Source organism: Terrapene carolina, unplaced genomic scaffold (assembly GCF_002925995.2).
Source record: "Terrapene carolina triunguis isolate 2854851 unplaced genomic scaffold, T_m_triunguis-2.0 Scaffold165, whole genome shotgun sequence".
NCBI classification, from domain to species: Eukaryota; Metazoa; Chordata; order Testudines; family Emydidae; genus Terrapene; species Terrapene triunguis.
In genome coordinates this window covers 941,854-956,189 of record NW_020664516.1, presented here as the reverse complement: position 1 = coordinate 956,189, position 14,336 = coordinate 941,854, and the positions used below count along the sequence as shown (strand labels likewise).

The window sequence follows — 14,336 nt, the reverse complement described above, 5'->3', positions numbered from 1 at the left end:
CCCCCACACACCTTGCCTAAGGTACCCGCCCTGCATCCTACCCCCTACCCTCGCCTTCCCCCAGGTACCCCCTGCGGGCTGAACCCCTCCCCCCAAGTACTGCCCTCCGCCTTCCTTAGGGTACCCCCCGCATCCTCCTCCGCCTTGCCTAAGGTACCCGCCCTGCATCCTACCCCCCTATCCCCGCCTTCCCCCAGGTACCCCTGCGGGCTGAACCCCTCCCCCCAAGTACTCCCCTACACTGCCCCCAGCCTCTCCCAGGGAATCCCCTGCGGCCTCTCAACCCCCGCTTTCCCCAAGCACTCCCCTACAGCCTGCCCTCTGCCTTCACCAGGGTATCCCCCTACAGGTATCCGGCTCAGCGCTACTCGTCGCCTTGCCCCCGGGGCGCACGCTGGCGGGCTAGGTCAGCTCGGCGGGGACACCTCAAGCGGGCCCAGTCGGCCCTACCGACACCCCGCCCCGCAAGCTGGGCTCTGTCACCACACGGGCCCCGGCCCCACTCGCTCGGACGGGCGCGCAGCGCTTGGTCAGGCGGCCGCAGGCCAGCTATGGCAGAGGCGGGGTCCTGGGAGGCGGGCGGCGCTTGTCTCCATGGTGACCGTGTCAACAACCCCCGCGCCGTGTCTGCGCCCGGCCATGGCCCTGGCCCCTTCGCTTGGGTAAGGTGGTGGGGCGGTGGGAGCCGGGGTCAGCGCCGGGTGCCCGGGGAGGGCCCGAGCCTGCGCCTGCGCCGCGGGGGCGGGGAGCCGTGCTGTGGGCCGGCCGCTCTCGGCCTGAGGGGAGACTGGAGGGCAGCTCCCGCGCCGGGGCTGGAGCAGGGCCGCGGGGGTTAGGGAGCCACAGTTACTCGGGGGGTTCTTTGCCTTCCGCGGGCTTGGTTCAAGTAGGGCGCGCGCCAGCCGCGGCCAGGGAGGCGCAGCGCGGAGCGGCCCGTGAGCCGGGGCAGGACGGGACGGGAGTAAGGCCAGGCCTGCAGGAATTGCTGCTGGCACTTGAAGGAGCTGGCTCTGCGCCTCCTCCACCGGAGAGCCGTTCCAGCCCCGCAGCACGATGGGCACCGTTGGATGGTCCCTCCCAGGGGAAGGCTGCGCCCCAAAATTAAAAATTGTGTGCACCATATTTTAAAATTCTGCATATTTTAGTTGTCAACGTAACACACTATAATCACATCCGTTTCAGTTATTTGCATAATGTATTTCAAAATACCTGGCAGCAAGAATGTCTGTAACAATACAGAGACACACAAAACAAGACTCCGGACATGCTTTTTGACAAACAGATTCCTTATTAGGCAGATCAGTCCAGAACTTTGAGTAATAATTCATTCAAACTACAGTACAGAAACAAACCTCCCAGAGACAGTGCAAAGGCTTGGGGGGTAAGGGGTAACAGAGGAGCTGAGGGAGAGGGAAGGAGCCTGGAGGTGGACCTGGAGGGTTGTTGGGTGTGGGTGGGAGAAATATGGAATGGGGTTTTTTTCAGTGGCATACCCCCCAGCAGCCCTATGTGCCCCACTCTGTCTCTCCCATGCCTCCTCACTTGGCCCAGCTGTGAGGAACACAGCTGCTGGCTGGCTGCCCTCTCTTCTGGTGCCACAGCAGCCCTTGGTGGGCGAAAGGTGTAACTGCAGCACCTCTCCAGCAGAATCTATATTCTGTGGAGAAAAAAAATCTGCAGGGGGACATGAATTCTGCATGTGCACAGTGGTGCAGAATTCCCCCAGGAGTAAATTTAATATTAACACCACCTTGGGAGGTCTTTCATCCCATATACTGACCACGCCTGGCCCTGTTTAGTTTGTGAGAGTGGATATTATCACAGATCGTGCTGGCCATAGGCTCCTAATGAAGGACAGTTGGTATGCAGACATATTCCTATTGCAATACTTCAGAATATCTCAGTCTCATGCCATAGGTGATAGGTTTTGTCCTTTCAATGTATAACATTATGTTAGCCACAATTATACACATTTACAATGAAAAAGTACATTCTTTAATATTTTTATTTAACATTTCCATTGTTTATAATTAATTACCTTTACAAAGTCTGAAGATAACATTTTTCTCTCTACCAATCTTTTCCATGTGGTAAGCATTGCTTTTGCTTTCCCTGAGCCTGGCTTTTTTTGTTTCTTTCCTAGTTTGGAATAAGCCTTATTGTCAGCCTAGTTCTTGCAATCGTTTTAATAGTTAAATGTGGCTGTGAATAGAGGAAGCATTTTGATTTTGTTTCAGCCTTGCATGAACAGTAATCTCTGCTCTCTTAATTTCATTTTGAAACAAAGTGGTCAGTTAAAAACAATACAGGTACTTAGAACCCCGAGGACATTGCCCTACCAGATTCTATTCACATTTTGGGCATGTACTGTTATATGACATTAGTAAAGGACCTCAGAAAGAGTTGCTTTCTTCTAATACTGAACAAGGAACTTTATTAAAATTAAGAAAATAGGTTTTGTTGGGTTTTGTTTTTTGTTTGTTTGTGTTTTTTTGTATAAACAACCTGTAACAAGAAATAATCTTTAACAACAAATTACCCAGATGCGTCACCAGCTTCACAGCTTTATGACTGAGAACAGTTTTGTCCAGTTGGTTGATCTGGATTATCAAATCCCAAAGATGTAGACTGTAGTTCAGTAGATTTAGGATTCTTCTGAGTAGAATCCTACCCATTCACTCCAGGCTCCAGCTGTGCTGAGAGTGCTATTGCTATAAGGGAAACATTCATCTGTATTTGGAATCAGCTGTGTTGGTTATCGGCCGGTGGTTCTTCAAGCTTCTTTGTACCTCTGTTAGCCTGAGGTGCAGCTTCGTCCATTGACGACTGGAGTTGTCCAATATCTTTCCTAATTCCGTTTTATTTGGACTGGGTCTCCTTGTTTAAGATTGGGTAAGTGTTAGGTGCATTCTAATGTTTAAAGGATAAAGCCTGAGATTTTACATTTGGCATCTCTACCTCAGATACTTCAAGCAGAGCCACTTGGGATGAAGGTTGGCAGTTTTGTTCTGATCTCTTCACCCATAAGCAGATGATCTGGACTTACCCCACTGTCATCTACTACTAGGGACATCCCTGGTGCATATTCTGCTATTGGTTTATGATGCTGTTTCTCTGACTCTCCCATCAACTAAAATGTCATCCATATGAACTTCCATTCCCTCCCAGCCTTGGAGAATCTCATTCATTTTCCTCTGGAAAATTGCCGGGATGCTTGTGATGCCAAACAAGAGGTTACAAAAATGATACCTTTTGAACTGCATTATAAAAGTTTTCAGCTTGGATTCTGTTCCACTACCCAGACATCAACATTAGTGAACATCTTGTTGCACAAGCTAATTTGGAGATTATAGTCCCTACAGTGGAGAGAATATACCTTTCCCCTTTTACTGCTTCACTTAGCCTCTTTAGATCTATCCATGGATGTGCCCATCATTTCCATAACAGGTGTCACAGGGACCTACCACTCTTAGGGCATGTCTACACTTACGGCGGAGCGATCGATCCACTGGGGGTCGATTTATCACGTCTAGTGAAGATGTGATCAATCAACTGCCAAGCGCTCTCCTGTCAACTCCGGTACTCCACCAGAGCAAGAAGCGTAGGTGGAGTCGACGGAGGAGCGGCAGCAGTCGACCTACCGCAGTGAAGACATCGCGGTAAGTAGCTCTAAGTACTTCGACTTCAGCTATGCTATTTTCGTAGCTGAAGTTGCGTAACTTAGACCGACTTAGCTCGCCCTCCCCTCCCCAGTATAGACCAGGCCTCAGTTCAGTAATGGCATAGTGTGCATTATTCTTCTCCATTCTGTATAGTACTTTGTTTGCTGTGGGAAACATTTGGGTGGGCACCCTCTATGCTCTGTTGAATGCCTATGGGGGACAGTCCTAGGAGGTTATTGCAGTGGCCTGTGTAAACAAAATATTTTTAAATGTTTTAAAGTTCCTATAGGGTTGTTCCTTCACCCTGAAATTTAGTTTATTTCACATGAATCAATGGAGGTAGGAAATGCTATTTTGGAATAAACCTATAATCCATCTAATCTAGAGTACCCCAATGTCCAATATGATGATGGTATGCTGAGTGCTTTGATGGTGAATGTTTTTGAATATTACCATTTCAAGACACAAGTTCTATGTTTAAGATAAGGGTTCACTTTAGAGACACTATCAAGGAGACCCTTTCCGTTCTTTATTCTGCAATGTGGGTGTGACCTTTTACATACTATCTATGACCAAGGCTTTGCTCTGATTTGTTAGTGTAGGATCTCAGGACTTGTCTTCATTACTGCACTAAATCGGTGCTGCGGCACTGATGTAGCGTGTCTGGTGAAGATGCATTACGTCGACGGGAGAGCGCTCTCCTGTCAACGTAATTACTCCGCCTCTTCCGCTGACATAGCACAGTGTAGATGCCACTTTAAGTCGATGTTAGTTACGTATCTCAGAGGGGTGTTTTTTTCACACCCCTGAGCAACATAACTTACATTGACTTACGTGGTAGTGTAGACAAGCCCTCAGTCTGTGCTGTGCTGCTGCTAGATTTTTCCTTTAATAAATAATGTTGTAGCCCCATTTTTAGTGGAATGGTTAAGAATGCCACTTGGGACTTAACTCTCCCTTCTGGTTGTAGGTGTTGGCAGGGTTTCAGAGCAGTGCTTAATGCTTGCATCAGGTGTGCTTCAATACATAGGAAAAACAGGATGTGATAACCCTTGGAAAATTGGCCAGTTCTGAGTAGATGACTTTGGTCATTTGGCCACCTGGCTTCTTTATACTTAGATTAAAAACCTTTCAGGGCAGGGTTCATCCCTTTGTTATGTCTAGTACAAAGGGGCTTTGACCACTGATTGGAGCCTCTAGACCAGTGGTTCTCAATGTCTTTACCATTGTGGGCTGCATATGCAGCGCTCTGTGTGTTATGTGGGCTGCAGCCACACAGTATATATACTACCTGTATGGCCCTGAGGATGTCACATGGGCTGCAGCTGTGTACTGATTGGACCGCAAGCAGCCCATGGGCCACCGGTTGAGAACCACTATTCTAGACATCACCACAATGCAAATAAATAATAATATAATAAAGAGTGGATGCTACCTAATCTGTGCAGTTTGGGATGTGGACTAATGGGGTGAGATGTTCTGGGAACGAAAAGGGTTTCTTGAAGGTGGTTGGGTCAGGAGTGGAATGAGTTTTGACTCATTTAACCTCCTCATTGCTGGAAACTCCCCTAAATCCCACAGATATGCACATTCTCAGTGCAGTTTCCTAAGGCTGAGTGAGAAGGATGTTGTGAAGGCCAAGACCATAACAAGGTTCAAAAAAGAACTAGATAAATTCATGGAGGATAGGTCCATCAATGGCTATTAGCCAGGATGGGCAGGAATGGTGTCCCTAACCTCTGTTTGCCAAAAGCTGGGAATGAGCAACAGGGGATGGATCACTTGATGATTACCTGTTCTGTTCATTCCCTCTGGGACACCGGGCACTGGGCATTGTCAGAAGACAGGATACTGGGCTAGATGGACCCTTGGTCTGACCCAGTAGGGCCATTCTTATATTCTTATGAGTATAGTCGTCACCATCTTTAATGTTGCTTTAAAATAGTTTTTCATATTTAACTATAATTAGGAAAAGAATTAGACTGAACAGGCTATCTTAGGTTTCATGGGTTTTTAAATGGCTTCCATGATCCACCTTATGGTTCCATAAAACTTGCAACCCTGGCGAACTACTTCTACTTACGTTACAGCAAAGATTTTGCAGTCATAAAATGACCTGATTTTCCACTTTTTATTCCAGGGATTATACTACACAAACAAGGTAATAAGCTTTGAATTAAGCTCCAGGGTCACAGGAGAAGGAGTTGATTGATTCTTATTTATGCACTATTTGATTGCTTTAATTTACTGTACATTTATAGCTGCAAGTGTGTTTATAAAGCTATTGTAGGAATCATTACCCTGAGCCTGAAAAAACATGAGTATTAATATTTTCTAAATTTCCTGAAAAACACGATTGAGAGTGAAACAGATAGGAAACAGCTGCAAGTTTTAATCAGTATTTTGGTAAATGATCCTAGAAAAAAACCTCATAAAAAATCCCCTGAGTATGAGAACCAAGGCCATTTACCTCCCTATTTTCATTCTTCATTGCAACAAGATAATTAGAGAGATATCAACCAACTCTAATTATACCAGGATTTTGCAGATACTTCTTATTAGTAAACTCATGAAAAATCTGTCAAGAGTGGTTGAGAGACCCAGGATGCAAGTAACTGCAATTATCATCTGGTAACACCACTATCACTGAGAGTGAGAAGACTTGTTATAAACAGCCTTAGATAACAGCTATATACAGAAACAGCCTTTAAGATTAGGAAATCAGGGTGGAGGGCTAGAATACATAGAGCTCCTGACCCATGCATCAGTGCATCATACATTCTTCAACAATAGCCTTTATGGCTTCCCTACAATTAACTAAATATCTTATTCTAATAGTTCATTGAAAAGTTAGTTATCAGATATTTCAGGGACAGAGTTCTGCTGAATTAAGGGAGATTATAATGGCACCCAGTGGAGATGACAGGATTTGTAGAAAGCAACAGAGTGTCCTGTGGCACCTTTAAGACTAACAGATGTATTGGATTTGTAGAGTGACCTCAGAAGCCAATCTTGCTTAGCATGGTATATTTAAGACGCAATCCTGAATCCAGACCACCCCAATCAAAAGAAGGCAAAACCCAACCAGATTACAAAAGCAAGATGAAACCAGACCTGAAGCAAAAGGCCACAAGGGATTCTAGCAGCTGTCCATTATCTACCTGTCAAGGTATCCTGGGGATCAATATCAAAGACTTCCAAGTGATGCCTAAGAAAGATGAAGTATAAATTAAATGTAAAAAAATATTTAATGCAATACACTACTACCCCGATATAACGCTGTCCTCGGGAGACAAAAAATCTTACCGCGTTATAGGTGAAACCGCGTTATATCGAACTTGCTTTGATCCGCCAGAGTGCGCAGCCCCGTCCCCCTGCAGCGCTGCTTTACCGTGTTATATCCAAATTCGTGTTATATTGGGTAGCGTTATATTGAGGTAGAGGTGTATTAGGAAGTAAGTTTTAAATGCACACAAGACAGTAAATTCCAAATTATAGAACTCATAACAGTTTATAATTGAAACCTATATTTTTGCTGGAACATTTAAATTTTAACATAACAGAAATTTTTGAGTTCATATATTTGCTTCTCTCTTCCACCATATATTCTTATCTATTTGTATTTACAAAATATTTATATTAAGTTACATGTGGAGTATCTTACATGCACCCTAGAAGTGACTTGTTATTTTTGCTCGCAGTAAGAAATGCTAGATGTGTGACCAAGTTTGCAAATGCCCTGTATTGATTTATGTAACTCTTATGCTGACCTGCTCTTTCTGTTCACTTGCATTTTCTTTGGCATTTAGTTTTATTTACATCCCAAATCAATGTGTGGTTGTATACTAGCGTCAATTTACAGAACTTCAGCCGTAGTGGATGATATGAGAAAACTGGACTTTTACATGTAGTAAAAGCAGCCTTCATTAAGTGAAAATTGTGGGTATTGACCTCTTGCCTCTACAGGATCGCTCTGTCTATCGGACAGTGGCTGAAAAGCCCTGTCTCAAATCAACTAGCCTTTCTTGTAGCTCCCGTTTTGCTAAACATTGCTGTGCTGACATTATAACGAGCAGATTCTACCTTTTGGATCTAACCTTCTGCACTGTCGTCCAGGATACAATTGTTATCACGTGTGGAGAGGATCTAGACACAGCTTTTTCACTTGTGGGTTTCTTTAAATATATTTACATTTCACAGGGTATGGAGCATGGGATTTTCCATACCAAACCATGGGCAATCTAGTCTGAGATCCTGCTTCTGTCAGTAAGAAGACAACCCAGCATGCACCTGGCCAATAGTCCAGTGGTGCATCTGAGAGAAAAATGCCTTCCTGACACTTGTGGCAGCTAGGTGATAGCAGCAATCCAATCTGAAGGCCCAACCCTGCAAAAATCTGAGCAGGTTCTCCAGAATGCTAAATTCACTTAATTTCTATTGAAGTCACTGGGGATTGAGGGCGCTCAGTGCATGGTTCAGGCTCATGGTTAGCTACAGGTGTGATTATATGATTTTACATCTCTGGATAGTTAGGATCCATTTTGATTAAATGAAGCAGTAGATGCAGTAAAATTGCAGTTCCATTATCTGATTGCTACAGATCCTTAAAGATGCAAGTTATTTCATGTTTTACGGCCTGTGATGTACTGGAGATATTCAGAAATGTTTCCAGTAGCACATAGCTGCAGCCTGTGTCTATCTGCCAACAGTATCTCACCACTTTAACAATAACGTAGGATTTCAAAATATTGGAGACCTCTTTTCTTCTTGGCACCTACAAAAGTGTTGAGAACAGATTTTCTGAAGCAATTTATTTACTAGACTTTTAGGTTTCCTAAAGTGTTCCCAGTTAAAAGTCTTAGGCTGCTTGTACATTTATGAACAACACACACTAGTATGATGGGCAGTTATCTTAGAGTATGTCCAGACTACCCGCCGTATCGGGGGGTAGCGATCGATTTATCGGGGATCGATATATCGTGTCTCGTTAAGACACGATATATCGATCCCCGAACGCGCTCCCCGTTGACTCCGGAACTCCACCGGAGCGAGCGGCGGTAGCAGAGTCGACGGGGGAGCCGCGGCCGTCGATCCCGCACCGTGAGGACCCAAGGTAAATCGATCTAAGATACTTCGACTTCAGCTACGCTATTCACGTAGCTGAAGTTGCGTATCTTAGATTGATTCCCCCCCCCTTGCTGGTGTAGACCAGCCCTTAGCAAGCCAGCAGCCTGGCCATTTTCAAGTTTTTTATTGGCATCGTGGCAAAGGAGAGTTTGAAAGGGGGTTTAGAAGGAGGATAATGAGGTAGCTTTGCAGATGTACATCGGCGCTCCTCCCAAGTGTGAGGGGTAGCATGAGAGAAAGCACAAGGGTTCTTGTTTGAAAATGTAAAGAGTGAGAGGATGGAGGCTGGCATCCTGATCAATGGGAGTCGACAGCTCAGTAGTGAAAGATGATAGGTAGAATGGGGGTAGGTCACGAAGGGCATTGAAAGTTAAGATAAGTAGCTTACTTTTGATGCAGTTGAGAAGGGGGAGCCAGTGGAGGGATTCAAAGAGAGGGGTGACACAGGCTAGGAAAGTGACCTTTGCAACAGCATTCTGAAGGATTGCATAGTTGCATTTGTCAACGCCAGAGAAAAGGCGGCTGCAGTAATGATGAAAGTTTTAGCTGTATGGATAGATAGGAAAGACCGTACCTTAGAGATGTTATGCAGAAAGAATCTGTATGATTTCGGCATAATCTGGATGTAAGGACCTAGAGAGAGAGATGAGTTCAAGATGACTCCCAGGTTGCAGACCTGAGTGACAGATCAGTGTTGTGCCAGTGTGTGACAAAGTGACAATGCAACTTCATTGAAACATCCAGAAATAACCATCGTTTTGCTGTATCATGGAGTCAAATAGGCGGCAACCCTATTTCCCCAAAAGATGTGAGTGCAGCCATATTTTTACCCCTCATAAACTCTGCATTTGTAAGCAGCTGGTGTTGGAAGGAGTGCTCCTGGTTACACCCTCTGCATATCCAACCCAGAAATCTTTACTAGTGAATCCAAAAAGTGATTAAGGGGGCATAAAATGAAAGCTGCCAAAGAAAATAACACATTACAACCAAAGGTAGCAGGACGCCAACTCTGAGAGATGAGTGGGTATTTGGTCAGCAGTGGGCTTGAATTCATTGAATCTTCTCTGTTATAGAATCATAGAATATCAGGGTTGGAAGGGACCTCAGGAGGTCATCTAGTCCAATCCCCTGCTCAAAGCAGGACCAACCCCAACTAAATCATCCCAGCCAGGGGTTTGTCAAGCCTGACCTTAAAAACCTCTAAGGAAGGAGATTCCACCACCTCCCTAGGTAACCCATTCCAGTGCCTCACCACCCTCCTAGTGAATTTTTTTCCCCTAATATCCAACCTAAACCTCCCCCATTGCAACTTGAGACCATTACTCCTTGTTCTGTCATCTGGTACCCAGGGGTGAAAGTAACTTAAAGGATTTACCAGTACGCAGGAGTCCTGAGCAGGGCGCGTAGCCTCAACCAGAAGAGGCAGGGCCTTTAAATACCCAGGCCTTTTAAATCAAGATTTAAAGGCCCCGGGGCTCCGCCTGTGACTGGGTGCCCCGGGGCCTTTAAATCACCCCCAGAGCTACCAGCTGCAGAGGCGGCTGGGAGCCCCGGGGCTCAGGGGTGATTTAAAGGGACCGGGGCTCCGGCCGCCACTACCGCAGCGGAGCTCCAGGCCCTTCAAATCGCCGCCGGAGCCCTGCCGCCGCTACCCCTCATTCTTCTCTTCTGCAGACTAAATAATCCCAGTCCCCTCAGCCTCTCCTTATAAATCATGTGCTCCAGCCTCCTAATCATTTTTGTTGCCCTCCACTGGACTCTTTCCAATTTTTCCACATCCTTCTTGTAGTGTGGGGCCCAAAACTGGACACAGTACTCCAGATGAGGCCTCACCAATGCCGAATAGAGGGAAATGATCACGTCCCTCGATCTGCTGGCAATGCTCCTACTTATACAGCCCAAAATGCCATTAGTCTTCTGGGCAACAAGGGCACACTGTTGACTCATATCCAGCTTCTTGTCCACTGTAACCCCTAGGTCCTTTTCTGCAGAACTGCTGCCTAGCCACTCGGTCCCTAGTCTGTAGCAGTGCATGGGATTCTTCCGTCCTAAGTGCAGGACTCTGCACTTGTCCTTGTTGAACCTCATCAGATTTCTTTTGGCCCAATCCTCTAATTTGTCTAGGTCCCTCTGTATCCTATCCCTACCCTCCAGCGTATCTACCACTCCTCCCAGTTTAGTGTCATCTGCAAACTTGCTGAGGGTGCAATTCACGCCATCCTTCACATCATTAATGAAGATATTGAACAAAAACGGCCCCAGGACCGACCCTTGGGGCACTCCGCTTGATACTGCCAACTAGACATGGAGCCATTGATCACTACCCGTTGAGCCCGACGGTCTAGCCAGCTTTCTATCCACCTTATAGTCCATTCATCCAGCCCATACTTCTGTAACTTGCTGGCAAGAATACTGTGGGAGACCGTATCAAAAGCTTTGCTAAAGTCAAGGAATAACACGTCCACTGCTTTCCCCCTCATCCACAGAGCCAGTTATCTCATCATAGAAGGCAATTAGGTTAGTCAGGCATGACTAGCCCTTAGTGAATCCATGCTGACTGTTCCTGATCACTTTCCTCTCCTCTAAGTGCTTCAAAATGGATTCCTTGAGGACCTGCTCCATGATTTTTCCAGGGACTGAGGTGAGGCTGATTGGCCTGTAGTTCTCCGGATCCTCCCCCTTCCCTTTTTTAAAGATGGGCACTACGTTAGCCTTTTTCCAGTCATCCGGGACCTCCCCCAATCACCATGAGTTTTCAAAGATAACGGCCAATGGCTCTGCAATCACATCCGCCAATTCCTTTAGCACCCTTAGATGCAGTGCACCCAACCCCACGGACTTGTGCTTGTCCAGCTTTTCTAAATAGTCCTGAACCACTTCTTTCTCCACAGAGGGCTGGTCACCTCCTCCTCATACTGTGCTGCCCAGTGCAGTAGTCTGGGACCTTGTTCGTGAAGACAGAGGCAAAAAAAGCATTGAGTACATTAGCTTTTTCCATATTCTCTGTCACTAGGTTGCCTCCCCCCATTCAGTAAGGGACCCACACTTTCCTTGAGCTTCTTCTTGTTGCTAACAACATACCTGAAGAAACCCTTCTTGTTACTCTTAACATCCCTTGCTAGCTGCAACGCCAAGTGTGATTTGGCCTTCCTGATTTCACTCCTGCATGCCTGAGCAATATTTTTATACTCCTCCCTGGTCATTTGTCCAATCTTCCATTTCTTGTAAGCTTCTTTTTTGTGTTTAAGATCAGCAAGGATTTCACTGTTAAGCCAAGCTGGTCGCCTGGCATATTTACTATTCTTTCTACACGTCGGGATGGTTTGTTCCTGCAACCTCAATAAGGATTCTTTAAAATACAGCCAGCTCTCCTGGACTCCTTTCCCCTTCATGTTATTCTCCCAGGGGATCCTGCCCATCAGTTCCCTGAAGGAGTCAAAGTCTGCTTTTCTGAAGTCCAGGGTCCGTATTCTGCTGCTCTCCTTTCTTCCTTGTGTCAGGATCCTGAACTTGACCATCTCATGGTCACTGCCTCCCAGGTTCCCATCCACTTTTGCTTTCCCTACTAATTCTTCCGTGTTTGTCAGGAGCAGGTCAAGAAGAGCTCTGCCCCTAGTTGGTTCCTCCAGCACTTGCACCAGGAAATTGTCCCCTACACTTTCCAAAAACTTCCTGTCAAGTGAAGCAGAGATGGTCAACAGGATTGTATTTCTAATTTACTGTGTCTAGAAGATGGGGACAACAATACTAACCTACTCCAGCCACATGGAGCTCTGAAATTATAAGTGCTGAGTATCATTGGTAGCAACAAATGGGGAGATGTGATGTGAAAAAGATGCAGACTTTCACAGGCATAATGAGTAAGTAACCTTGCCCCTGGATTCTGCCCTTTTCCATTGTTATCACCCCCATCCTATTAGGAGAGCTCACTAAACCACTGGTTTCTGTAGCATATTGGGTTCCAGCTGGTGGTGATGGAATTACGTATCTTTTGTTGCCCAGTGGCATTCAGAATAGTATTTTGGATGTTGTTGCACATTTTTTGAAATGTATGTTTCTTTCCTGCCATTACACAGGGCACCTAGTCTACCTTTACCTGAGACTCCAAATTACCAAATACAGATTGATAGTCTGAAACGCATCCTTCCGAAGAAACGAAAGACTCTGGTGAGTGGAAATATACCCACGGAGCACCTAATCTTTGTCAACCTGGGGATGCTTTGGCAACATGCCAGAAGCCCAAGGGCCATGCCAGACACTTATAAAATGAAGCAAATTGCAGCTCCGCTCATCTCTGTGCAAGCCATAGAGGCTACAAGTCTCAGCATGCAATGCTGCAATCCCTGGCTTTTCAGATCAAGAAACAGTATTGCAGGCTGGAGTCTTCGAATAATCAGTGGCAGATTTTTGTGCTTCAATTCTCTTCTCTTGGCTGCAGTTTTTTTTTAGTATAACCACGATATGGCAGACAACCAAAGCCAGAATTTGGCTGATGCAGTAAACAAAATTAGACCTGACATCACATGCTATGTAATCATGAGCTAAAAGCTACTTAAAAGAACATCAATTCCTTCAAAAGTGGCAATCATACTGAGTAAAATAAAACCTTAACCTGCTTGTAGAAGTGTGTCCCATTAACAGAGAGCAAACTCCAGAAACACCGTATTATTGTAGATAACTTGGGAGGGCAGGAGGAGATGGACAAGTCACACATTGTTTCTTAAAAAACCCAATACCATTGTGAGAGTTTAGTGGCACTCTGGGAATGCATCAGCTCCTGGAGTGAGCTGTATATCCTACTCATAGCACAGTAACTCTCAGTGCAAACTGTACTGCTTTGTTCCTAGAATTGGGAAGTCATTTTAGCACTTTTCTCACAATACAATATATTTTTTAAGTCTCAGTAAATTGGAGTCACAATGCTCCACCAGTACAATTTCCCCACTTTTACTGAGGTCAGAGGGACATTTAAACCATCACAGGATCATGTTTGGCATCCTGAGATTAAAACTTCCCCCAGGGTTAACTCTTTATAAAGTTTCCAGACACAAGGAATTTGTCTTAGACAATCAGAACCCCAACTATCCCGTGATAATAGTGAACATAAAGAGTGGCAAGTCAACTCCTTCAACACTTTTCTCCAAGGAAATAATGATTTATGGAAGTCAGTGTGTCACTGAGAAACCCTGCAAGATGCAGCAGTGGGAAAGTTCTGAAATGGCTGGGAGGCTTTCAGAATTCACCACAGGGGTCTGCTTCTTTTTTCAGAGGCAATTCAGTTTTTTGAAAGGAAATTCAGTTTTATTGGCAATTGATTCTTTTCTTTAGGGCTCGCCTCCATTAGGCAGATTTGCATCCATGGTGCTACATCCCTGCAAACCCCCAGTGATGATGTGCTGCATAATGTCAACTGGGGCTTGCATGGATGTGACATGCTCTGGTTCCAAATGGGTAAGCAACCCCAATACGCGCTTGGCTTTCCATCAGCACAATACAGCTCCACTGAGGGGTTGCATGGGGCAGCTCCCCCAGTGCATAAATCCCTAA

General features: G+C 45.5%; 1 protein-coding gene across 1 annotated transcript in view; it reads left to right on the top strand.

The window, feature by feature from the left end:
• The window catches only part of LOC113406927 (translin-associated factor X-interacting protein 1-like), a 50,858-nt gene that overhangs the window by 496 nt on the left and 36,026 nt on the right, over positions 1-14,336 (top strand). Inside the window, exon 2 of the mRNA XM_029912023.1 lies at positions 12,866-12,956. Within this exon, the coding sequence (XP_029767883.1) occupies positions 12,866-12,956 (91 nt within the window). The remainder of the gene's footprint in view (positions 1-12,865; positions 12,957-14,336) is intronic.